The following is a 26,152-nucleotide window of genomic DNA, read 5'->3' as shown; positions in this document are numbered from 1 at the left end:
TCAGGAGAAAAAAAACATTTGGCATTGTTTTTGACATGGAACACATTTACTTTTTAAAAATGATCAACTGATTATTGATCGTTAACATTTACAAAGATCGATCATGGAAAATACTTGAAATGTACATCCCTAGATTTGACTTAAGTGATTATTTCTGCATGGACTGTTTGCCTGGTAGTCAATTAACATAAACCAGAGTAAAAACAGATGTGTTGATGCTAAAGATTGCCCGTTGCTTATAAAACAAAAAACAAAAAAAAACCTTCATATATTCAATCTGACTGACCTACAAAACCACAAGAAGGATGCAGGGTTGACCTTTAATTCAAGAGTGTTTATTCTTGATTACACAACCCCGACGGCTGGACAATGAAAGCAGCAGAGAAGGAGGGATGCTGCTTGGCTGATTGTACGTGCTGGGACAACGATACGTGCTTGATGAAAAGGTGTATGATGAATTACCGTATTGTAGACTGCTGTGTGTGTCCAGTTCTTTCTAGTTTCCTCTCCCGCTGGCTTTTGGCTGCAGCACATCAGTACATTTTTGTAATGTGAAATCCATTCTGGCAGGATATCGTTCATTTGTAGCGTCTCCACAACTTAACTGGAGAGAGAAACTGTTGTAGAGTGAAGTTTGGGTTACAAGCAGATAAGGAATGCCAAGTATTAAGCACAAGCCAAAGCTGATTGCTTTGAAAGTGAATGTTCCTTATATCTCAGAATTTAACTGAGGCATTCACAGTGACAAACTTTGAACTTGGTCCGTCTGACAATGACATAACGCTTTATTCTGCAGCCACAGTTTGAACAAGTGATTACAGATTTAAAATACGGACAAGGTGGCTGCTCTAAGGTGCATTGTTTGACACTGCTATGATAAGAAAGCAAGCCACAGCTTAATCCTAGCTGTCAAGGCCCGCCTCTGTCCGATTGAGTGAACTCTCATTCATCAACATGCTTCAATATGAATATTTTCCCTCCAGAGGTATCATCCCTGGGAAAACTGGGAAGGAAACTTGAGTGTCATTGTCTTGGCAGGCCTCTTGTCTTTCCAGTCGTTATGTAACTCTCTGTCGGACAGGATGCTATTCCCTCGCAGCTCGTACCCATGGCAGGAAGCTGTTTCAGTACCTCTCCCCCCCTGAGTCTCTGGACAGGTGTTTACTCATCTAGGAAACAGCTTTTGACAGGGAGACGTAAAGACAAGCAGGTTCAGGTACACTATGAGCTCAGGCCTGAAATATCTCCCGCGTCTCAGTGTGTTGATGGAAACAGATTGATCCTCAGATAAGTGTACAGTTTGCCCGGCAGAGTCAATAAAGGGAGTGTGTTTACATTCAGCTGTCGAGCAAATGTCACACAAAGATGGGACATTAAATGTTGCAGAAAATCAGAAACAAATTGAAACGAGTGCCACAGTAATGTAGACATAAATATTATGAAAAAGAGAAGTGCTCGATGAACAATGGTCCTTCAGGAATTCATTAATGATGATGCTCTTTACTGTCAGCAAACACTGGAGGATCTATTATCCTTTCATCTAAAATAAAACTATGACAATAATTAAAGCAGTTTGTGTAAACACTTTCAGTACATGCAGCCTGTCTGGGACATCTGCAGGAGGCCTCTCTCCATATTTGAGTTCTTTATTGAAATAGACTGCTTGTGCAAAGCTTGCATCATTATTCAAACAACAAATACATTTTTCTTTTATATTCTAAAATTGATTCAACACCGTCGTCTGGAAACTTTCTGGAATCTGTTGCATTTTTTTCCTTTAGGTTTGTTTCCACAAGGTGACAGGAAGAAAAGAAACCTGTCCTTCTGTTTATTTAGTCAGCTCATGGAAAGAGAAGAGGATGAGGAGGAAGAAGACAGGGGGTTAACAGACCAATCCCCTCCAGCTACTTTTACCTTGTTCTTCTCCTCTTTCACTCCCCTCTTTGTCAGAATTACTGCCGTCATGGAAAAGTCACGAAACTGTAATTTGGGCGTCACCTGTGTGTTGAATGAGTTGAGCTTTGGGATCCTCAGGCTTTGGAGAGAAGTTCAAAACAGTCTCATAGTGTGTATTTTAAATAACACAATAAGACAATATGGAGGATCCTCACTAGGCTATCCTCCATTGGTATCACCCACACTCCGTTAGACTGGTTCACATCTTACCTCTCTGGCCGCACACAGTTCACTCAGCTCAAGTCCTTTAAATCCACTCCTTCCTCCGCCACTACAGGGGTGCCCCAGGGCTCTGTCCTGGGGCCCCTCCTCTTCATCATCTACCCCCTTCCCCTCGGTAATATCTTCCGCAAATTCAACATTCACTTCCACTGTTACGCAGATGACACCCAGCTCTACCTCACCACTAACCCCTCGTCCACTCTCCCGCCTGCCTCCCTCACTGATTGCATCTCTGAAATAAAAACCTGATTCACCCTAAATTTCCTTACATTAAACAGCAATAAAACCGAGGTTCTCCTCATTGGCACCAAATCCACTCTATCCAAATCCAATAGTTTCTCACTCACCATTGATAACTCCTCCGTCTCACCCTCCCCCCAGGTTAAGAGTCTGGGTGTCATCCTTGACAGCACATTATCCTTTCAATCACACATCAATAACATCACCCGGACTGCCTACTTCCATCTTCGTAACATCAATCGTCTTCGCCCCTCCCTCACCCCCCACACTGCCGCCATCCTTGTCCACAGCCTTGTCACTTCCCGTCTGGACTACTGCAACTCTCTCCTCTTCGGCCTCCCTCACAAATCCCTCCATAAACTCCAACTGGTCCAGAATTCAGCTGCCCGTATCATTGCCCGAACCCCCTCCATCCACCACATCACTCCTGTCCTCCAACAGCTCCACTGGCTCCCTGTTCAGTTCCGTATTCAATTCAAAGTCCTTCTGTTGACATTCAAGACCATCCACAACCTCGCCCCCCCATATCTGTCCGACCTCCTCCATGTTCCCACTCCCTCCCGCTCCCTCAGATCCTCTTCCTCCATACACCTGTCTGTCCCCTCCGCCCGTCTCACCACTATGGGGAGCCGAGCATTCAGCCGCTCTGCTCCCCGTCTCTGGAACTCATTGCCACCTCAACTCAGAAACACAGATTCTTTCCCCCATTTCAAATCACAACTCAAAACATATCTGTTCAAAACCGCTTACTCCGTCTGACTCCAATTGCACTGTCATTTTGTTATTGTTTCTATTTTTTCTTACCCCTTGTTAGTTTATATTGTTTTCATTTTTGACTCTGATTTTGTTTCCTTTAATGTAAATTCGTGTATGTATATATTTATATCTGTGCATATATAATGTATTATTATTATTATTATTATTAATACTCAATATTTCCTTTTAACCTCTTAAAGTTTCTTGAAGTTATGCTAGACCCTCACCAAATGTAACACTCAATGTTGTTCTACATTGCAAAATTAATTATACATACAATAATTGCACTATACCATTTTTATAAGCTTCTTTGTACTCCCATCCTGAACTCTGTCTCTCTCTCTCTGGGTGATCCAACATATGTTTGTGTGTTTTTCTTGGATCTGCAGTAAATATAGAAACAGGGCAGTATAAATAGTAAGGGCCTGTTAAGCTGGAATTATGCTTCTCTTAATATAATCTACATATATAAGGGTGTTATGGAGAATCTATATTCACCAGAAAGAAATGTAATTTAAATATGCTTTCCCTACATCCTTGGTTATCTATAAAAGTCAGTTTATAATGTAGTCTTAACATCCTAATATAAGATGCTTTCCTGCAGACAGAAGCCTGAAACCTTATCACCAGAAAGAGGAATCACTTCCTGGTCTCTATCCACTTGTTCCTGTCAAACCAGCATCCATTCTGTGGAATTACCTAATCTTTTTTGTAATGCAGGCATCGAGTGGGCACTTACATATTTGCATTGAATACAATACACTGTGACAGAGTCCAGATTTAGAATGTGTTTTGGTAAGTGTCCATGCTGAATAGTGACACGACCAGGCATCTCCATTAGTGCTTTGACTTAGGCAGGAAGACGTCTACAGATCCTTCTTGCTTTGAATTAACACAATATCTATTGTTTCAGGGTCGACACTATGAACTAAGAATGATCACACCATTTATGATTTACAGTTATGACTGTATATCTCAATTCAACTCATTTTTATTTATATAGCACCTTTCATACATTCAAGCATGTAGCCCAAAGTGCTTTACAAAAGAACAGAGACAGAAAACAACAGCAATAGGTCAAAGTGGAAAGGAAAGGAAAAGAAAGGAAAGTGATAAAAAATAAATTAGAAATAAAATCATGAGGATAAAATCAATAAAATAAAATCTGAGGAATATCAGAAAAATACAATAAAATCATTATACTGTCGCCTGTACTCTCAACTGAACTGGCCCTCACTCCACTCTCGCAGACAAACACACTGGTTTCTATTCATTTACAAATCCCTCACTGGTAAAACCCTGTTATATCTACAGTCACTAATCAAACTTCACAGCACAAACCGTAGCCTGCTCTCAAGTAGCCTTATCAAACTCATCCCACCCAAAACCCGGACCTCCTTTGGTCGCACCTCCTTCCAGTTTTCCGCTGCAAATGACTGGAATCACCTGCAACAATCCCTTAAGCTGACCTCTCTCATCCCATTCGCCACATTCAAAAACCTAATACACCCCATAACTCAACATCACTGCACTTGCTTTTAAATTGCTTTTAAGTTGCTCACTGCGATCATATGTTTGTATTGTACTGTTCTGTCTCTAGGTCTGTCTGTATGTCCTCTCTGTTCTTTGTTTTGTTTTATTTATTGTCATGCCACCTGTGTTGCCTTCTCGCCCAGGTCGTTATTGCAAATGAGAATTGGTTCTCAATTAACTCACCTGGTTAAATAAAGGTTAAATAAAAATAAATAAATAAATTATAATAAATAAAATAAAATAAAATTAGATTAATACCAGAAAAATAAAATAAGATGAATAAAATAAGATAAATACCAGAAAAGGTAAATAATGTAAAAAATATTATATAGTATAATAAGATTGAATAAATAAATATGATGCTAAAACAATTGTCATAGTGTTAATAATGCAATCCAGGGCTAAAAGGAAATTACTCCCAAGTTAAAGCTGGGGTTGGTAATCAGATTTAGATACACTTTTTGTTATACTGGTTAAAATGATCTTTATGTCCTGATGGTAATCAATACATGATGTGTTCTTAAAAAAGAGGGAAGAAAAGCTGCTATCTACAGCCGGAGTAAACCTGGGAAAACACCAACCAATCACCGTTTTTTGGGTGCCAAAATTTTAAACCATTCAAATCCCGTCCTGCTGTTCTGCCCGCCCGCACGTACTTTTCCCCGGTGTGCACTCTCCGTCCCCGTCTCCTGCCTCTGCTTCCCCTGACTCTACTGACTGCCCCTCTCGCTCGACCTCGGGCCTGTCCCCTCTGACCTGATGAGGTGCTTTGCTCAGGACTGTAGTCCAGAACAGAGTCTAAAAGCTCTCGCCACGGGGCTCTGACAAGCAGAAGAATTAATGACATTTACTAAGTCCTACAGAAATGTATATGAATTGTAGTGTCCGTCCGGACGCTGTAGGGATGACGAGCCGTGAACACGTTGATCTTTAATAACCGGTCACTGTCGGCCGTTACCACGCCAACCAACAAAGCAACAATCAATGTTTGAATGTTGTTTTGGAGGAGCTCTGAGGGAGGAGGGGAGGGGTTAGACGGAGTCATGAGGAAATGCTACATTCAAATTCATGCTAGTTTTCCGAGACTGCCAACCCCAGCTTTAATAGCCAGATTAAAAAGCTATGTCTTAAGTTTACTTTTAAAAAACACTGCTTCACAGCAGCTGTGGTTAGGTTGCTACTGTCTTTGTCAACATAAGAGATGAACACTTTTCCTCTCAGCTACTGGAACGAATACTTAAAGCTGCTGCTTGTTGTTTCTACCACATCATGCATCAACTTCAGATGGAAGAGTGGTTTGCTTTTGGTCAGACACTGCAAAACCGAACACTTTCAGACCACTGAGGGGAGTTTTTTTCCCCACAATATTTTGTGTGTGTCTGAGGAGAACTCTTCATTTTGTTTTTTCAAACGCTATCCTATTCTATGTCATCTTCAATCTGCTGTATCACCCAGCTTTAGTGTATATAATTCTTCATGTAGTAAGCTGTTGTGCCTGTATTGTGATAGTAAGGTCTGTTACTTTATTATATACTGAACAGAGTCTCAGTTGTGCTGTTGTGGTTTTTTATGACCCTTCTGGTGCAGCAAAGCTCTTTCTGGTTCACGGTCACACCGCAGTCCAGGACGGATGATTGTATTCATCAAGTCAAAGCTAACACAGGTGTCCAGATGTGAGAGCTAGTTTGACCTCTTACCTCATGTCTACTCCTCTGGTGTTGCTATACTTTCCTCTTTCAGCAGTGTCAGTCTTTGGAGGTTTTACAACTACTCCAGTCCATTTCCCTTTTATAGCTTCAGTTGGTGATCCAATAGATCCACATCTTTTCATTCTGGTAACATCTGTGGCTCTAAGTGGCTGCTGTGGTGTTTCCTCACTCCACCTCACAGACATCACTTTACAGACGTGTGACGTATGTCTCCTCTGACTAGTGTCTGTCAGATGAAGAAAGTCTGAAGTGTAGTAATGTGTAGTTTATGTATTATAATGCAAACGCAGCCATTGAAGGTAACAGCTGGAAACTCTGGATGAAAACATCACGACACACAGACTGTTCTTACTGTCAGCCTGTGACAGCCTGTTTGGCTTCAAGCAGTTGAGATGCCTCCGTTTTGTTTTGGCTGCGTGGACTCGTGGGAGTCAGTTAGTCTAAAGATGTCTGCTGGTATATTTATGTAACATTTTTCATTAAATAACTCATGCTCAATGTCTCACTCCATCTTCTTCTCCTTCTCTTTCAGGGGAAGTGACTGCGGCCGAAAGCTCAAGAATGTAAGTGATACCTCAGAATTATAGGGGGATCATTTGTTTGTGTGCTAAATGTGTGTTTAGATGGAAACGTGCTATTATGGTCTGGTGTTTCTGTTTTTTGTTTAGCTTGTAACTGTTTAGCTTGTCGCTCTGCTTCCTTTCTTTACCTCTTATCAGGACTTCTGCAGCTCCTCTAGTTCTGTTTACTCTACAGTCAGCTCAGTGTTACACTGGAAACAAAGGCTTTATTGTCATTACACTGATGTAAGAGAACAATATAACAAAATGTGATTGCACTTCCTGAGTTAAAACATAAATAGCTTCATAACTAAAGCACCACAAACATTAAAAAACAGCAGCTACGTATTGATCTTAAAGAGTGTTCCCTTAAAGAGTGGTGCAACAAGTAAATTGATAGCAATATATCGTTGTGTACTCCTTGCCGATAAGTGCATTGATGCATGTGTTGCAAAATCAATACGGTAACAGATGCTGTGTTGGCTGTTTTGACACACAGCCTGTGGTGCACAAAGAGGTGACAGTAGAAGCCAAATCACATGATGCAATGCTCGTCTCAAATCAAATCAAACAAGCACGGAGGAGGAAGTCTGTCCGCTGGCTGCAAAACTGAAGGCTATGATATGGGAGCATTTCAGACTTTGCAAACACTAAGAAGTCTGAAGATGAACTAGTAAAATAGTAAAAGAAACATGTTGAACCGATGACAAGACAGCATCCTGATCAGCCGTTAGCAACTACATCAACTAGCAACTCCCCCAACTTCTCCATGAGCTCAAAAGATCATCAAAGCACTTTTTATTCTTTATCTGTGCAGACTTATGCACTCACGTTGTTGTTTATAATGATGCTGCAGGGAGCTGAATATATTTTGTGAGCAATGCTGTGCAATCTCTTTCCGTCAGTTCATTACAGGACCTGTGATGTGACAGTTGGACCCTCCTGCAGAAAAAGAGGTGGACTCAAAGTGAAGTAGCACTTTGAATTGCTCTTGTATGAATGGTGCTTTATAAATAAACTTGCTTTGCCTTTCCTTCAAGTGAAAGCACAATATTATTGTTGCATCAGAAACTAAAGTAATAGGGACCACAGAAAAGGCCAGAAAACGCAAAATGTTAAATTTGCATTTTATAATAGATTTTGTGTTTTCAACAGAATATTGTATTTACTTCTCTGATGTTTGTGGGCCAGAATTATAAGTGCTTTAAGATGTAGGATCCTTCAAACGATCCATTTTCTGTTAGTCACAGCAATAAAACACAGCTGCTGTAGTTAACTGTGTGTAGGACATGCTCATTAACTAAAATCAATGTGTATCTGGATGTGTATAAAATCCTGGCCTTTGTGTTGTGGTAGGGATCATAACATGAGAGGCTATGGGACATTTTTTTAGAAGTTTATTTGTTCTCAAATTTTCAGTAGCTTTTTCTGCTCTATCCTCTTTTTCAGCTAGTTTAGCTCTGTCTGTTCTCCCAGGTTCAGTTCTCTGTATCTGTTGTTCTCTCTTTATTATCATCCTTTTTTGAAAGGCCTCAGTGTCGTTCACTTCTCCTCAAATCTACCTTCACATCCTCTCCTCCTTTTCTAATAAAGGCTGCTTTAAGAAGTAGAACACATCCTGCTAGCCCTGCCCACTCTGCAGTCAAAGCTCTCTCTCTCTCTCTCTCTCTCTCTCTCTCTCTCTCTCTCTCTCTCTCTCTCTCTCTCTCTCTCTCTCCCTCTCCCTCTCTCTCTCCCTCTCTCCCTCTCTCTCCCTCTCTCCCTCCCTCCCTCCCTCTCTCTCTGATACTGCTGTGCACTGTACAAGTTAATGTGTGGAGCCGCAGAGCCGGCCTGGGCTGCTAGCTCATTTAGCTGACTGCACAGAGGGACTCTCAGTCGTATGAGCCAGCATTTGCAGCAACAGCAAACTCCCCTCTAACTCCCAGCAGCCAGCGATTCAGCCTGGACCTGCTGCTAGGATTTGCTACCCCACTATGGATTTGACCCGCAGACTCTCAGGCTGAGGACTAGGATGTAACAGCAGCTGTCTCTGCAGCACATCACACACTGAGAGGTGAAGGAACCGCAGTTCAGGCTGCTGGTTTGTTGATTCGGATGGTGTTTAGCAAACAGACTGAGTGTTGACATGAATAGGTGTTGCATGGATGCTTTGAATAACACAGAGTTTCTAAGATGATTGTTTAGCAGGTGCTGATGTGAACAGGCAGAGTACTTGTGCCTGTGTGTATCGTGATGCTAGAGTAGGGATTTTTTTGTTGTTGAATGCACCCCGACAAGTCTTCAGATTGTGATATTAGCTCAAATGTGTGCTTGTATGGGCTTGTGTGTGTCTTTTTGAACTGTAGCTGCATTTTTGTGTTTATCTATTCCCTTGTGTATGCATCACTAGAGTGTGTGTGAGTGTGTGTGTGTGCATGAAACAAAGACATGACTCTCTTTTTGGGGAGGGACCTTTCTGACAGGTCTTTCACCATCTGCCTGATCTTACTGCTGCTCAAACTGAAAGATGCAGACAGTTTCACAATGAGCATGACTTCTATGTCGGGTCATGGATTGTGTTTCAGTCAATCAAAACTCCTCTGACATGTTTTGTTTGAGCCGCTGCAGCTCCGTGCTGCTGTCCAAGTTTTTTGTTTTTGCAGGGTTGTTTGCTGAAGGTTTAGTGCTGCATATCTGAATTATGCAGGCACAGTTGTGGTGGTTCATATTCCCATTGCACTGTGCAGTTGGGATCAATATGGCTGTGTTTAAAGCACACTGGTAAGCTACTGAACCACATTGGGTGATGACCCATTTCCAGTGGGAGCTGGCACGGGTAGCTGGGATTTAATCGGTGACACAGAAGCAATGCACAGAGCCGATCAGGACACTGAAGTTTCAGATAATAGATCATAACCTCAGCTGTTATATTTTTTTAATACAGTTCTAAGATTAGGGTTGCAAAATTCTGGGAATTTTCAAAGTTGGAAACTTTCCATGGGAATTAATGGGAATTTGCTAAATTGAAGGATGGCTCTTAATAGGGAACTTAAACATAGTTGGGGAACATATATTTTAGCATAATCCTGACTAAAACAACCAGATTTAATCCAACTATAGTTGAATATCTCTGCTATTCCTCAATCACATGCACATAGCACACTGCTTACTGCAGGGCTATTGAGACCACGCCCCCTACATGCACTTTTTATTTGCATGTTGAATGGGACTCTTTTGGAGGGAGAGGGGCTCCTTTCATTTAACATTTTAAATGAGACTTTGTTGAGATTGCATTTTTGTTAATTTTTGAATGGGTTGGGTCGGGGGGATGAGTAAAATTTAACTCAACGTTCATGTTTTTGTTCTTCACTTGATAAAGTTCTACTTACAAATAAATCTGTTTTAATTGTATTGTTTTGGATGGATGTCTGCTTATGACAAAACAAATATGTATGCTTGGATATGATACCTTTCCATTAAAATTACCCTCAATTCCCAGTTGATTCCTGTTAATTCCCATGGAAAGTTTCCAATTTAAAATATTTCCACAATTCCCCAGCTTAACTTCCAATGGAAATTTACCGGAAGCGTTCCACCCCTTTGCAACCCTAACTAAGATCGAGGCAGATGGCTGTCTAACATGAGTCTGGTCCTGCTCGAGGTTTCTGCCTGTTAAAAGGAAGTTTTACCTTGCCGCTGTAACTAGCTAAATACTGCAAGGTGTTAAAGCACACAATGGACTTGCCCCTCTCTATATCTCTGAGCTTTTATCCTCCTACAAACCTGGTCGCAGTCTGAGATCCTCTGGTAGTGCTCTGCTGACTGTTCCAAGGACCCGACTGAAAAACTAAAGGGGGCAGGGCCTTTTCAGTCAGAGCTCCTACACTCTGGAACAGCATGCCTTCATTTTGCTTTGCACTTCTTTTTGTTTTTATTGCCTACTGTGAAGCACTTTACCTGTATTGAAAAGTGCTATATAAATAAAATATTATTTATTTATTTATTTATTTATTTATTCATTTATTTATGACCCTAAATTACTAGAGTGTTCCATCAGCTCTGCCGGGAGATAATCGACTGGCAAGTAGACGACTCGGGGTCTTCCATCGGATTTAAAGCGACTTTTATTGACATCCCTACATTGAATCTTTGTGATCTGATGTTCACTGTTTTTGAAGTGTCCTAAATAATAACTCAGTGGGCACTTATTCTCCAATTTGATCCAAAAGATAAATGAGAGTCAGACCTTTGCTCTTCCTTCAGGTGTGTCTGAATGGCAGAGGGTGTTTACACCGGCAGTATGACCGAAATAAACACATTAAGCCTTGCTGAGCTTTCTTACCATAGCGTCCCTGTGGAGGGCCTGTTGACATGGACACAGTAAATATAGCTGGGAGCACCTGGCCTCAGTGCTAAAAGGCGCAGCTCCATGTACACACTGCATTTTAGGCATTAAGCTGACTCTAAAGGGAGCCGCGCTGCATGCAGAAGGCATCAGTTCCTCAGTCACACTCAGGATCACTTCAGGACGTCAGACGTGCAGCCTCCCTCGGCCGATCATTTCACAGGGTTACTGTGTTGGCAGGAAATGAGATTGACATGGTTATTTATGCACTCCGGGCTATAAGCTAGCTAACAGGCAGATGTAAATCACTGTGCTGTGTTGTACCGGGGGCAGTACCTGTGACTGGTTGCAGAGTCAGAACAATGGTTCAGTGTTGTCGTGTTTACGCAGCATGTTTAAGCTAACAGGCAACTTCTCTGAAAGAGACCGGACTTCAATGTGCAGTGAAAGAGTGTGTGTTGATTTATATGAAGAAATGATTCAGAAGCTGAATGGAGGAATGTTTTCTTTATGCTCTTGAGAACAGTGACTGATCAAATCTTATTTATTGCCACTTTCTCTCCTAAGAAGAGCTCTGAAGGGAGCCAGGTATTGACCCACATTGCCACATATACAGTGCACCCTGCATGGAATGACTGCGGTTATATTTGGTGACAATGATTGTTGTTGAACAGAGCCTTCAAACTGACTCAAAGCACCTTCAATCAATCTTTATTTATAAAGTGCAAAATCACAACAAACATTATCACAAGACACTCTACAAACAGAGCAGGTCTAGACCGTACTCCATGTTAAATTATTAACAAAGACCCAACATCAAGACAGGATAAGATCCAGTCCCATCTTACAGACAGGACTCGGTCTGATCTCATCCTAATCCACCATGAGCAGAGCACTTTGCAGCATTTAGCAAGTTACAGTGGCAAGGACAAACTTCCTTTAACAGGTAGAAACCTCCAGCAGGACCAGACTCATGTTAGGCACACATCTGCCTCGACTGACCTTAATTGACATGGTTTGTCTGTACACTTTGATGGATGCTGTGTCTACATCCAAGTTATCATGAAGACGTGTGACTGCTATCAGGGATTTGATCACCAGTTTCTCTTTTAGCGCTACATGAATAAGACTGAACTTAAAGCTGTGGCTGATCGATCATTTAGAGCTTGAGAGTTGGATTCTAACCCTTTCATCACCAGGTAATCATATCTGGAGTTTTCAGTATATCTGGGAACGATGTTTCTTTGCATCAACCTGCATGGATTAGTTTTCCAGATTTAAAGGGGGGGGGAGCAGCTTCAGCGAAGGAGTGAGCTGCAGCAACTTCAAATTAGGCAGAACAAAACACAAGAAGCGTCCAACAAAAGGGTCTCATGATCCAGATTAAAATCTCAGCATTCAGACGGAAGAATTCAGTCAAAATTAGAAAGCAGAACAAACAGCGATAAAACAATGAGCTGCTTTTCCTTTTCCTGTAAATACGTAATAAGTACATGTTTATGTAATGAACACTGCTCTCACTGCTGGAAGGGAAGTCAGAGTTTCCCCTTGTCTGTGTCAGTCGTACAGCTTGTTGTCTTTTATTATTTACACACTTGTATTAGGTTACTTTCAACTCAAAGTGAAGCCTGTTTGGAAGGTTTAAAGAAGTGAACAGAAAATAAACTTCAAGATGTCCGACTGAAGAGCTTTCTCTCTCCTCCAGGTTCTAATCACCATCTACTGGTTGGGTCGAGCTGCCAACGGATGCACCTCCTACAACGGGCCCACGCTGGACCTGAAAGAGTTTGAGGGCCTACTGTCACAGATGAGAAAGGTTTGCTAAGTTATGTAAAGAAGTTTCCAGGGTGCTAAAAATATCATGAAATTCTTAATCTTTCGAACAGGGACAATGCAGTCAGTAGTTTCTGCTGCAAATCTCTTAGCAACCACCGCTGCTAGAGGACAAAGTAGAGAAGAGAGGAGGAGTAGAAAGAAGCTGTCACTTCCAATGAGCAGACATTCACAGACTTTATCCCAGCAGTGACTGAATGTCCTGACAAAACACTTACACGCACATTATGCTGAATCATTTATTCTGGGCTGCTGTGAGTCCACATTGGTTGTACATGCTCAGGAATCATCCCAGGCTGTGTGGGACTCCTCAGATCAGGTCCATGGATGAACATGGAGCTGATCTCATGTGTCAATCACCTCCACCCAGCTCCACCCCGAAGAGAGAAGTTCGCACTAGCAAGCCCTCAGGACACACAAACACACACATGACAAGCACTCATAACCATGATGTCATCCCCCTGCGATTTATTCCACTATGTGGCGTTCCTTTGCTGTTCAATAAAAGTGAGATATCACTGCCAGCTCAGCAGGATTACTTCAACAGATGTTCACACATTGCAGCTGACTGAAACGGAGCCACATTTCTACGACACAAAGACGATTACAAACGAATGAGATTCATGAGATAGATTAAAGAACATCAGGGGTGCGTATTTCCAACTCAAACGCCACCTTAACCCTGTAAAGCCTGAACCATCAAATAATTGACAGAAAATTCTAATTCTTTGAAAAAGTGTTTATTGGACCTTCTGACAAAAAAAAAAAAAAGAAAGAAAGAAATTAAATAGCAATTTCCATATACCAGTTTTAATTTGTATCATATTTGATACATCAGGAATTTTGGTGCAATTTTTTGCATTTTTAAACAAACTAAAACATATAAAAACAACATTTTTAGCCTATTAAACTTTGAGTTTCCCAAAGTAATTTCAAACAAATATTTTTTTCTATTGCACGACAATACCATACATATTCTGTATCTACTACACAGCAAAAAAAAAAAAAACTAACTTATTGTACATTTCTTCTCTGAATGGTTGAATTTTTAGTGGAAATCAATGAGCAAAAGACAGTTATTTACTAGGGAGCCATGGCAGCATTCAACCAGTCATCAATCATCATGATACAGCAGGTTGCATACATAAAAATACAATATATACGTTTTAAACATCTCAATATCTACTCTAAATATACCGAATTATGTCATTTAAACATGTTCTTAAATAATTAAAAGACTGTATGTTGCTTTATGGGATGCATAATGTATCGAATGTAATAAAATGATGATTGACAGGTCTGCAAATAAATACCTGCTGTATCAATTTTGATCACACATTTTCAACACGACTATAAATTAAGTTATGAAATATTAATTAGTTTTACATTTCATCAATTCAGTAATTATTCCTCTTGAAGTTTCAGTAACAATTTGAAAGTTTTTCATCCAAACTTTTTCAAAATTGGCAAAAATATCCCTAAATAACCTCAGGTGGGTCTCTGATCCACAGCTGCCATTTTGGATGTCTCAAGTGACGTCCCTCTGGTGCATGAATTACTCACACCTGTTTTTATTTTTTTTAAATATATCACACTGATGATGTAGAGGTCTCAAAAACTGATGTATCAAATATGATACGCTTGGCGTTATAGGGTTAACTTTATGCCTTTGTTCAGAAATGGAAACTGGACTTTGAAGAATGATGATTGAGAAGCAAGATGCAGGTGAACAGCAGACCTAGCCACAGTTTGTCTGCTCAGTGATTGTTCAGCAGCTCAGTATGAAAGATAAAGGGACAGTTGTCCAAAATAAGGAAGACAATGTTCCCCCTCATTTGACAGAGCTCATGTGTAGACATCTGAAAGTTTTAACCTTGTGTTGAGGTGTTTATAGAAACAGCGTCCCAAAGGAAAAGGCTGCTTAAGTCAAGGTGAAGCGGTGAAACAGTCACAAATACAACGTACACTTAGATTCAAATGTAGACTTGCTCACTCTGAACAGTGAGGTGTGCATATGTAGCTCTGTGACTCCTGCGTGCCACACTTTGGGTCCTTCAAAATAAAGGTCGTCTACAGCAGAATTCAGAAAGACTGACCTTTTGCACATCCCCATTAAAAAAATAGACATAATCTATCCCCTTAAAGCAAACCATCCACCACCTTCACAGAACAGTCTCTGTGGACGTACAGCCTGCGTGAAAGCACAGTACAGAGCTTTTCAGAGGGTTGGGAGTTGCATAACGGACGACCCAGGGGTCAAGAACAGGAAGTCTTTTGGTAGACAGGAAAGGCCTTTCCCCACCTTCCATTAGCTGCAGAGACATGTTTCAACTGTGCACGGACAAAGGGAGGGGGTCACTGAGGTGAAGAGAGAGTTGTTTTTGTTTTGTTTTTTTTTGTTTTTTTTTTAAAGTTATATTTTTTTGGCTTTTTTGCCTTTATTGGATAGGACAGCTGAAGATTGATAGGAAATGTGGGGAGTAGAGAGCGGGGGAAGACATGCAGGAAATGGTCAACCGGCCGGGAATCGAACCGGCGACCCCTGCGACGAGGACTGTAGCCTCTGTATGTGGGGTGCTTAGACCGCTAGGCCACCAGCACTCCCAAAGAGAGAGTTGTTGAGCAGAATGAAGGGGAGAACATTAATAGAATACATTCATGGAGGACGTAAGGAAGGTGTTTGTGAGGGACAACTCGTGAGAGAATTCCCAACATGTTTGATACAAAATATCATTTGTCTTAAAACATGATTTGACTCTGATGTTGGTGTCATCTAATCTGTCCATGTGTAAATGTCCAGGAGGCGGAGGAGGCAGAGAGCCCTAAACGTAACATCCGAGACAGCGGCTACATCGACTGCTGGGACTCTGAGCGCAGTGACTCTCTCTCCCCGCCACGGCACGGCCGCGAGGACTCGTTCGACAGTCTGGACTCCTTCGGCTCACGCTCACGACAGACCCCGTCACCGGACGTCCTGGTCACCCGCGGCAGCAGTGATGGTAGGAAATCGTCTGCTCTTTTCACACTTTACTTTCTTCATTTCTGCGATCTGTATACAAGTTTGACTTGATCGTCAAAGTGTGATGTTGTGGTTTGAGTCACAAACCTCTCAAAGTTTGCAGGATAAATCTGAGTAATACTTGCTTCCTTTCAGTCTTAAAGCATGTCTTGTGAAAGAGGAGTTTCAGTGCTAGCTGTTTAGTGCGTTCGTTGTGATGAACTGACATAGTTTATTGAAACATGAATTGCATTGTCCTTTTTGGGCTACTATAGTGGAGCCTGCTGTTGTTCCCCTGCTTGTGTTTTTGCCGGACAACACCCTGGGTTTGTCAAAGGCTGTTAGAACTAAAAAAGGAATGATCTCAGAGTCATGCCTGTTTAGGGCCTGCTTTTTTTCAATGCCTGTGTTTGTCTGTGTTTCAGGGAAACATTTAAAAATATGAAGAATTTGGTATAATTATCAATCAATCAATCAGACTTTATTTATAAAGCGCTTTTCATACAATGACACTGTAACACAAAGTGCTGTACAAGAAAAACAACTTAAAATATAATAAATTAAGAAAAAGATCCCAGCCCCAGCCCCGACCCCAAACCCACCCCACAATCCTAAGGTTAACAATACAATATGCAACAAAAGTAATAAAAACAATTTAAAAAAAATTAATAAAAAAAAGTAATAGAAAAATCAAAAATAATTTGCTGAACGAACTGAGGAAACGCTCTCATGTTATCTTAATGAGGAAACACTGGAGGTAAAATAAGATGTTAAAACTCAAAACAGGAAATTAAAATCACCAAGATAATAAAAGACTAAAATATTAAACCATTAAAAGAAAATAAGATGTGAGACTTAAAATAAATAAATAAGTAAATAAATAAAGAAAGTAGAATAAAAGTGACTAAATTTGAAATAGATAATAGATAAATAAATAAATAAATAGATAAAACTGTTAAGAATAAAAATAAAACTTAGTTAAAAGCAAGACTAAAAAGGTAGGTCTTGAGTTTGCTTTTAAAAAATGTTTATGCTCTGGGCAATTAATCTGGTAAAATGGCTACACACACTGGATGTTACTCCCAGAAAAGATGCCCAAGTACTTCCTTTTTGTGTCTTTTATCAGTTCTCAGGTCACCCAAATCAGAGGTGAAGCGAATGTCAAATTTAAAACATGCAAAAACTTAACTACAAAGAAAGAAAGAAACACGGTAACCTGTTTTTTGTTTGTTTTAAACACATTAAGATAATGTGACGTCGTCATGGCCTCCAAGAAGAGCTGTTTGAATTATTAGAAACAAAATACATTAAGTTGTTTTATTACCAGAAAGTGATCACATTTAGTTGATTTGATAAAAGTGGTGAGAAAGCTATAAGAGAAAGGGCGTTGTTGTATGTCAGTGAATATCCACTCTTTGTGTAGTCATTTATTTAGCCTGAGCTTCAGCCTCAACCCTGGGACTCACTGAACCTCTGCTCTGTCAGTGATGGCTCGGTTTAAGAGCATCAGGAGCTTATTTAAAAACGAAAAGCAGTTATGATTAAATATACTGGATTAAAAAGTTTCTTTGCTTTGTGGAGCTCTCTCCAAAATTGTCCTGTTTGCTCAATTTAACAACCTCCAAACAACACCATGCTTTAAACTATAGAGTCAACATTCTAACTAAGATGTTTATCAAACCTATTAAATTGAATAACTGTTGTAACAGAAGCTGAGTTATTCCACTCTTAATCTGTTTCTACTTATTTCCTCTTCCTGATTCTGAAACACAGCTAAACATGTTGCCTGTAGCAGAATCTCTGTTTTGTTTCACCATAATTTAATGAAAGTCTGCTTCATTTATTCATCCAGAGTACGCACAGATCCTTTGTGCTTGTCCAGGTTTGAAGTCTTCTGGCGTTTGTTACACCTGTCAGTGAGGATTTGCAGCGCTGTCATCGACATCCACACAAAGGTGTCTCTGTGCTGAGTGTTGGAGCCTGTTGTCTCCTGGACTACAGCTGTTTGGATGACTCTCTTTAAGTGTACAGTGAGATGAGTGACGGCACCAGAGAGAGGAAGAGATTAACCATCCTGTTACAGTGAGACAAAGAATAGGGATAGGTGTGGTTGGGCTTTTAGAGGTTTGTGATGTGACACTTGGCTGATCTATCACCGATACTTTACAGAGGACAGAGTTCAGTATAATTACACATCCTCATCTTGAAAATGAAGAAGCTTGTTGCTGATACTTGCATTAACTCATCTCATGAGGCATACAAGTTGGAAAAAGAGGAGGTTAAATATCTTGTCAGTAATGTAATGTCTTACTTATCTTATCTAATTCCACTCAGAGCAAAGAACTTTGCAGCATTTAGCAAGAAACGGTGACAAGGAAAAAAAAGGAAGGTCATACATCATCCGCCTCAGTAGCATTAAAAAATGACATGAAGTGAAGTTTCCCAGAACGATCCAACTTCAAACAGCTGCGGACTTGTTTCTTGCTTTGTGCTGAAGTCAAAAAATGAAGTCAAAGATAGATTTTGGCTTCATAGACATAATTTATTACGCCAAGCTGACCATATGGTGTCAATGAAATCTGTTGATTGTTGCACTTTATATGAATTTGTCCATTTTTAAATGTTAATGACAACCTATAAAAGGTTACAGCACTCGTCAAAAATCTTTATGTAAGCTTCATCTCTGCAGTGCATGTGGGAAAACGAGTGAGGCAAGGCATCCTGTCAGACTGTTTTTGTTTTGAAGGAAGTGCCGAGGAAACTGCCGTCTCCAAAGCCTAAGCTGCTGTCACCAGCAGTCAAACAGACTAAAAGCCTTGTTGGATGTTTGTTCTTCAGACAGGAGGGGAATAAATCTATTGACAAGATCTGCATTCAAAGATCAAGTATTGAGAACTTGAACCCGCACATAGAGCCATGATAAAAACCATTACAGCATGAGCACCAGAATTCAGTGTCCAAAACCATGGTCACAGTTTTACATACACTCAAGTCTTATAAGGAGAAGTCCAGCTTTGAGAAACAGAATCTATCTCTTAATACTCAGCAGAGGAAACATAATGCTGTTACTGGCATTATTTTAAATCATTTAGCTTTTACTACACAAGCATTACCACAACCAATCTGTCCACCAACACTTTCAACCCACAGCTGATTAGTCATGCTGCTTTTATTCCAACACACATGGTCGGATTCAAAGCAACATGCTCTTTCATTTGGGACAAATCAGAAACATCTCTAACGGCTTGAAACAAGCAGGCGTTTTTGGAGAAGTCCCACTTATGGAATACATCCCAAACCCACTGCTTACTATAGATTGACGGGTTAGGAAGGTAAGGCCAAGACCAACACATCTCACAAAAGCTTAGAGCATCTTTATATGACTTAGCTTGACTTGATTTGTGTTCCCTGCACACATTTTTGTCACACTGCTGTAGATTGTCCCCCCTTACTGTAGGCCAGATTTGCTGCTTTAATGTTATTCTTAAAGTCCCACAAACACTTGTTGTCAACACTCATGTTGTCAACTAACCAGACTGTAGTTTTTGGGGATACCCTTAGTTAAAATCTTTGTTAAATATTGTAATTATAATTATTTAAAGTATCAGGCTTTAGTAGGATGCTCCATATTTGTGAATCACGATTGTCCTACAGTAATTAATCCCCCCCGACCAATCAGAGGGCTGTGGTGTGATAACTTTGCTGCTTGGTATCAACTAAACTTTGGAACCTCACTCTTAGTGATACCAAAAATATACCAGGTTCCCTTGCTTATAGAGAACCAGAAATGACCTCTTCCAAACCAGTTTAGCTGCTGCACCTCACGGTGAAAATGTTACATTATAATATGTATAAGTCCTGGCTCTTATGGTGCAATAAGAAATCTGTTTTCACACCAGACTCAGGGGGCACAGACTACAGAAGTGGGAACAGAGGATCAATTCAGTTATCATCCAATCACATGGAGCCCTCAGTACAATCAGCACAAGAGGATAATTTATCAACACGGAGACCAACTGGACTGAGTCAGGAGTCCTCTGCCCTGACCTTCAGACAAAACCCTTTCTCTATTCAGCTGTGTTAGCTGACTTCACCCTGACAGTGATTAGACGACAGACACCAGAGTTTAATTCAATCTGTGGAGGAGATTCAATAACTGCAATGCTCTTTTGTTACGGACAAGTTCTGTAGATAGATAAAGTGTTGATATTTGAGATACTTTATGTTTGTGGTAATTTAAAGGAAAGAATTACCTCCTCTTTTCTGTAAGGTGGCTTCCACTGCTGGGCAAACGCTTGTTGAAAGAGTACACAGATATTATCAAGATGGTTTAAGGGTTTGAACTTATATCTGTCTTTGGACATTATTGACATCCAACGTGGGTAAGAATTGACAGCAAAGTTGGCATGATGACAACATTTTGAAGAAAATGCACATCAATGGACTGTGTCAAAATTAGTTATTTAAAGCTAGGGTTGGTAGCCACAGAAAACTAGCATGAATTTGAATGTAGCATTTCCTCAGGACTGCGGCTGTAGAGCAGCTTTTTTTCCGCTCTTTTTTAAGAACACATTTTGTATTGATTGCCATCGGGTTATAAAGATCATTTTAACCAGTATAACAAACAGTGTGTCTAAATCTGACTACCAACCCCAGCTTTAAAGAACTGTTGGTGCCTTCGAATGAGGTCGTGTTTACCGTGTTCACGAGAACATATGAATGCATTCTCTCTTAACGTATTCACCTCGAAATTCGACATTTTCTGAAACCATCAAGATCAATCAATCAATCAATCAATCAATCAATCAATCTTTATTTGTATAGCGCCAAATCACAACAAACGTTATCTCAAGACGCTTTTACAAACATAGGAGGTCTAGACCACTCTATGTGAAATTATGAACAGAGACCCAACTTCAAGACAGGGTAAGACTCAGTCTGACCCCACCTTAATCCATCATGAGCATTGCACATCGCAGCATTTAGCTAGTTACAGTGGAGAGGAAAAACTTCCTTTTAACAGGCAGAAACCTCAGGCAGAACCAGACTCATGTTAGACAGCCATCATGCCTCGACCGAGTTGGGTCTGGAAAGACAGATAGAGGGGAGTAAGAGAGAGAAGTGATAGTGATGAGACGAGTCGTAGAAGCTGTTGCCGCTGGAGTCCAGCAAGTCCGTATCAGCTGGAGTCCAGATCGTCCGCAGCAGGAAGACGTCTACGGCAGCTCAGAGGAATCTACGAGACAATGGAGCTCAGGGACTCCAGAAAGGTCTATGGTTAGTAACTTTAATGGGACAGGCAGAGTTAAAGTAAGTGATGAGGGGGTTGGGGGGAAGGGGGTGAGCTAGGATCCCAGTGTGTCAGTACGCCAGTTCCCCCTGCAGTCTAGGCCTATAGCAGCATGACAAAAGCTGGTCCAAGCCTGATCCAGCTCTAACTATAAGCTTTGTCAAAAAGGAAAGTTTGAAGCCTACTCTTAAAAGTGGAGAGGGTGTCTGCCTCCCGGACCCTGACTGGTAGATGATTCCAAAGGAGAGGGGGCTGATAACTGAAGGTCCTACCTCCCATACTACTTTTAGAGATTTTAGGTACAACTAGCAGGCCTGCATGTTGGGAGCGTAGAGTTCTAGAGGGGTAATAGGGCACTATGAGCTCTTTAAGATACGAGGGTGCCTGATTTTTAAGGGCTTTGTAGGTTAAAAGAAGGATTTTAAATTCTATTCTACATTTTATTGGGAGCCAGTATAGAGAAGCTAGCACTGGAGAAATGTGCTCCCTCTTCCTAGTTTTAGTCAATACTTGAGCTGCGGCGTTTTGAACTAGCTGAAGAATCTTTAGAGACTTATTGGGGCAGCCTGATAAGAGGGAGTTACAGTAATCTAACCTGGAGATCACGAGTTGCGACGTGTCTGATGACGTACACAGAAATGGTGGAGCCCATTGACTCCAGTTTCCTGCAAATACGTGAAGTTATTATGGAACTGATCGGGTCTGGAGTTACAGGAGCGAAATTAGCGAACGATAGGGAGAGCGCAGCATTAGCCATGTATGGGACCAAGAGGAGTTTGTTGTTCCTCTGCATGGCATTTCAACACATATAATAAATTGCAATATTAGCATTTCCACTTCCACAGTTAAACGATTGAACTTTTAGCCTTCATGTCGCCATTGTCGAGAAATGGTGTTACCACTTGAGCGCCAAGCCACTCATTCACACGACTTCACCACACAACTTCACGATTTCACAAGTTCCATTTGAAGGCAGCATATACCCCGAACAACTTCAAATATCAGAGCCCTGTACTCTTCCATGTGGTCAGAATTAGAATTAATAATGTGGTCTGACTCACACAACTTCGACTGTGTCTGTATGCCAGACATTCTCTGATCATTCACACTGATTTCTCCTCTCTTCTGGTTTCTACATGGATCCATTTTTAAAATTCCCATTGCTACTTGAAACAAACTTTAAAAAATGAGAGATAGATGATGCAGTGAGGCAGGGCTGTTTGGCTCTTTTGGCAACCAGTTGAGTTATAAACTCATAAATGTTCCTTCTAAATGAGTTCCCCTCTGACTCTTCTCTGCAGTGTCAGTGTAGCTGTGGTTTGTTTACAGACATACAAATAACCCAGATGATTTTATAGTGTGAAACTATGATTGTTTTCTCCCAGTTCTGGCACAAGGCACAAACACAGTGTGGAGATAAAAAGAACATGACTTCTCACAGACTTGGTTCTGCTTTGATAGATATGTTTCATAATATGGGAGCTTTGGAAAAAGCATGAATACAATCCCAGAAAGTGTCATCATTAATTTTACATCAGTGCTTTTAGAAGAGTTGAGGTTACCTCAATCACTCTTTGTTTGCAGCCTCGTCCTGCTGTTCAATCACTGCTCCTCGTCTTGAACTGGACTCTATGGATTTAACATCTCCTGTAATGTGACTGCATGTTTGATTATCAATGTAAATAAGTTGATGTGAAGCTCAGCTACAGTACGGCACTGACCCGTGATAAACCTCCCCTCAGGCTTCAGTGTTTCCATATGTTCAGGGAGGCTGCATCGCCCCATAAAGACACATGTTGTCTCTTAAGGATGGATAGACTCGGATGGTAGAGTCACTTATGTTTCCAATTGATGGGTTAAGAGACGTAATTTAACCCTTCATTGTTGGGAAGTGCAGATACCTCAAGGCCTCTTTTGGACCTTGATCTGTGGATCTTTTAAAACCACATAAAAAACTGAAGAGGTCTATTGATAGAAAAGGAGGTTTTCACAAGTTCAAATTATGACGTTTGTTTCCACTGTGAGCTGTGGCAGAGTCCACATGTATCTGTTTAGAGCAAAGAGAAGATTTAATGCTTCAGATCTGGTTGAAATTGTGGCTTCATACTTGGAGAATATATACATTGAGTCATCAGATCGAGTGTGCATGCATCCAATGGGAGGGGAACTCCAGTAGCACATATGCTGAACATCTTGGGGAGGAATTCTGAGAGACCTTGAGCAAAGTGAGGCGGCAGGGTGTTCAGTTTCTGCTGTTTCCAAATGTTGGGATAAGCATTAGCAAAAAGAAAACAGCTTAGTGAAGGTGGAGTGGACTGCTCAGGATGAATCAGTCACTCTTGTCCTCATTTCCCTCTTTTAAGGATTGCACAATAACATCTTGCAGAGGAATTTAAGACGTGGAGTAGGGGAAGTCCTTGAGCAATGCACTTCTGCAAGGCCAGGTGTTGCCGCTGACATTAAAGAGCTAACAATGTGTTTCAAACGTGATAGCAGGCGGACGCAGAAGCAGCCTCGGTGAATTCTTCTGAACTGTAGGTTAGAATTTACTCAGCAGAACATGCACAATATAAATGTAGTGCTGATTTATGAGGCTTGCTTTGTTTCATATAAACACGCCTTCAGCCTGCTCAGGGTTTGATTTATGTTCAGCTGCTGAGTGCAGCACACATAATAACACTGAAACAGCACTTTCAGATCTTTATGATGTAACAGCTTGAGAAGAAACTCAAGATTTGAAGTTTATTCTTAACGTCCAGGACGAAGATATTTCAGAGGTTTCATCAATGAGATTCTTCTGCTGGACGTTTACTGCTCAACTTTGGTATAACTTAACCTCTCCTCTCTCTTGCTCTCTTTCTCTCAGTCTCTCAATCTCTATATTTCAATTCTCTCTCTCTCACCTCTCTTTCTATCCCTCTCTCTATCTTTTATTTCTCTCTCCCTCTCTCTTTTTTTTATTTCTCTCTCTCTCTCTTCTCTCTCTTTCTTTCTCTCCCTCTTTCTCTTCTTTTTCTCTATCTCTATCTTTATTTCTCTCTTTTTTCCCTTTTTTATCTGTATCTTTTATTACTCTCTCCTTTTCCCTCTTTTTTTTCTCTCTATCTTTTATTTCTATTTTTCATTCTTTTTCTCTCTATATTTTATTTCTCTGTCTCTCTTTTTACCTCTTTTTCTCCCTCTATCTTTTATTTCTCCTTATCCTCTCTTTTTTTCTCTATCTCTCTATCTCTATCTTGTATTTTTCTGCCTCTCTTTTTTCCCTCTTTTCTCTCTCTCTCTCAATCTTTTATTTATCTCTCTCGTTTTCCCTCTTTTTCTCTCTCTCTATCTTTTATTTCTCTCTCTTTTTCCCTCTTTTTCTCTATCATTTATCTCTCTCTCTCTCTCTCTCTCTCTCTCTCTCTCTGTCTCTCTCTCTCTCTCTCTTCTGATCTAACTATGACTCAGCATGCTGGGTGTTCATTGCTTTGCTCTCTCAGATCCTTAAAGTTGAAACGTTTTGGAAATAATTTATAATTTAATTAACATGATAGAGATTCAGTTTAATGAACATGCTTCATCAAAGGTGCAATAAATCCACGAGATGATCATCTAACCTCAGTAAACATTGACACTTCAATAGGAAAGTTCATGGAGAAAATCACTACGTAGTAATTTACTTTGTCAAACCTCTCTATGTTGTTTTGAATTTAAATCTTATTAATCTGAAAAATACTTAAAAGACATATCGACCACCCCACATACTTATGAGTGTGTTCAAGTAATGATAGCTTGGTATTGGAAGCATTGAAGTCATAGAAAAGATGCAGTACAGGTTAGCAGCAGGCCTCCTGTTTATGTGTTGAAATACCTCCTCAACATGTTTTAAGTCATTTAAAATGTAGGTATGTTTCATGCTTTAAGTCAATTAACTTTATTAAAGCATGTAGACTTTCTTTATTCTTGGGTGTTCTTCTGGTGGATATGATGGACAGTGGGAGCTGGCATGGAGGGGGGTTGCTCTCAGACGCCAAAGCTAACTGTTCAGCCTCTCTGAGGTGTCGTGGGCCTTACTAAATGAAACATCAGTGAAGGGAGGAGCCCACTTGATAACCCCAGTGATGTGCTGGCTCCGACTGCCCATTTGTCATACCTATCTGTGGCATTAGGGGACATGAGGAGCCATGGGGTAGGCTACTAAAGTTATCAGTAGAGGGTATAGTGGGGTGGGTTTCTTCACTGAGCGCTCATCCTTTCTTTCAGCACAAGTACCTTGTGTTAAACTTTAATGACGACCCCTGCCAACCTCCGCCTATTAAAAATAATTGTTTTTATTAACTGTGTAATCACTCTGTTCTCTAAAGCACCTTGTCTCCTCTTCTCATCAGGCCGCGGCAGTGACTCAGAGTCCGACGGCCCGCCCCACAGGAAGATACCAGATGTCCGAAAAGACGACATGCTGGCACGGCGGACATCCATCAGTGAGCCTAAAACCGCCATGCCCTTTAACCAGTACCTGCCTAACAAGAGCAACCAGAGTGGATACATGCCCACGCCACTCCGCAAGAAGAGGAACGACAAAGAGGAGGGAGCACGCAAGAGCTGGAGCACTGCAACTTCCCCTGTAGGGGGAGAGAGACCACTGAGGTGAGACACAAACACTGTCGCATAGAGGAAATGTTAGCATGAAGAAATGTACGATTAAATGAAGGTGTGAATCAGAGAGTTGTACACACAGTGTTATTA

At 40.8% G+C, this 26,152-nt stretch overlaps 1 protein-coding gene across 4 annotated transcripts in view; it reads left to right on the top strand.

The window, feature by feature from the left end:
• Positions 1 to 26,152, top strand: part of LOC117817362 (LIM and calponin homology domains-containing protein 1-like) — a 128,701-nt gene that overhangs the window by 67,691 nt on the left and 34,858 nt on the right. For all 4 annotated transcript variants that reach the window (XM_034690036.1, XM_034690034.1, XM_034690038.1 and 1 more), the window contains exons 6-9: positions 6,949 to 6,979; positions 13,009 to 13,119; positions 15,937 to 16,135; positions 25,795 to 26,053. In XM_034690036.1, coding sequence (XP_034545927.1) covers positions 6,949 to 6,979; positions 13,009 to 13,119; positions 15,937 to 16,135; positions 25,795 to 26,053 — 600 coding nt within the window. The remainder of the gene's footprint in view (positions 1 to 6,948; positions 6,980 to 13,008; positions 13,120 to 15,936; positions 16,136 to 25,794; positions 26,054 to 26,152) is intronic.

This window comes from Notolabrus celidotus, chromosome 8 (genome assembly GCF_009762535.1).
Source record: "Notolabrus celidotus isolate fNotCel1 chromosome 8, fNotCel1.pri, whole genome shotgun sequence".
In the NCBI taxonomy this organism is placed as follows: Eukaryota; Metazoa; Chordata; class Actinopteri; order Labriformes; family Labridae; genus Notolabrus; species Notolabrus celidotus.
This window is presented reverse-complemented; position numbering and strand designations above follow the sequence as displayed.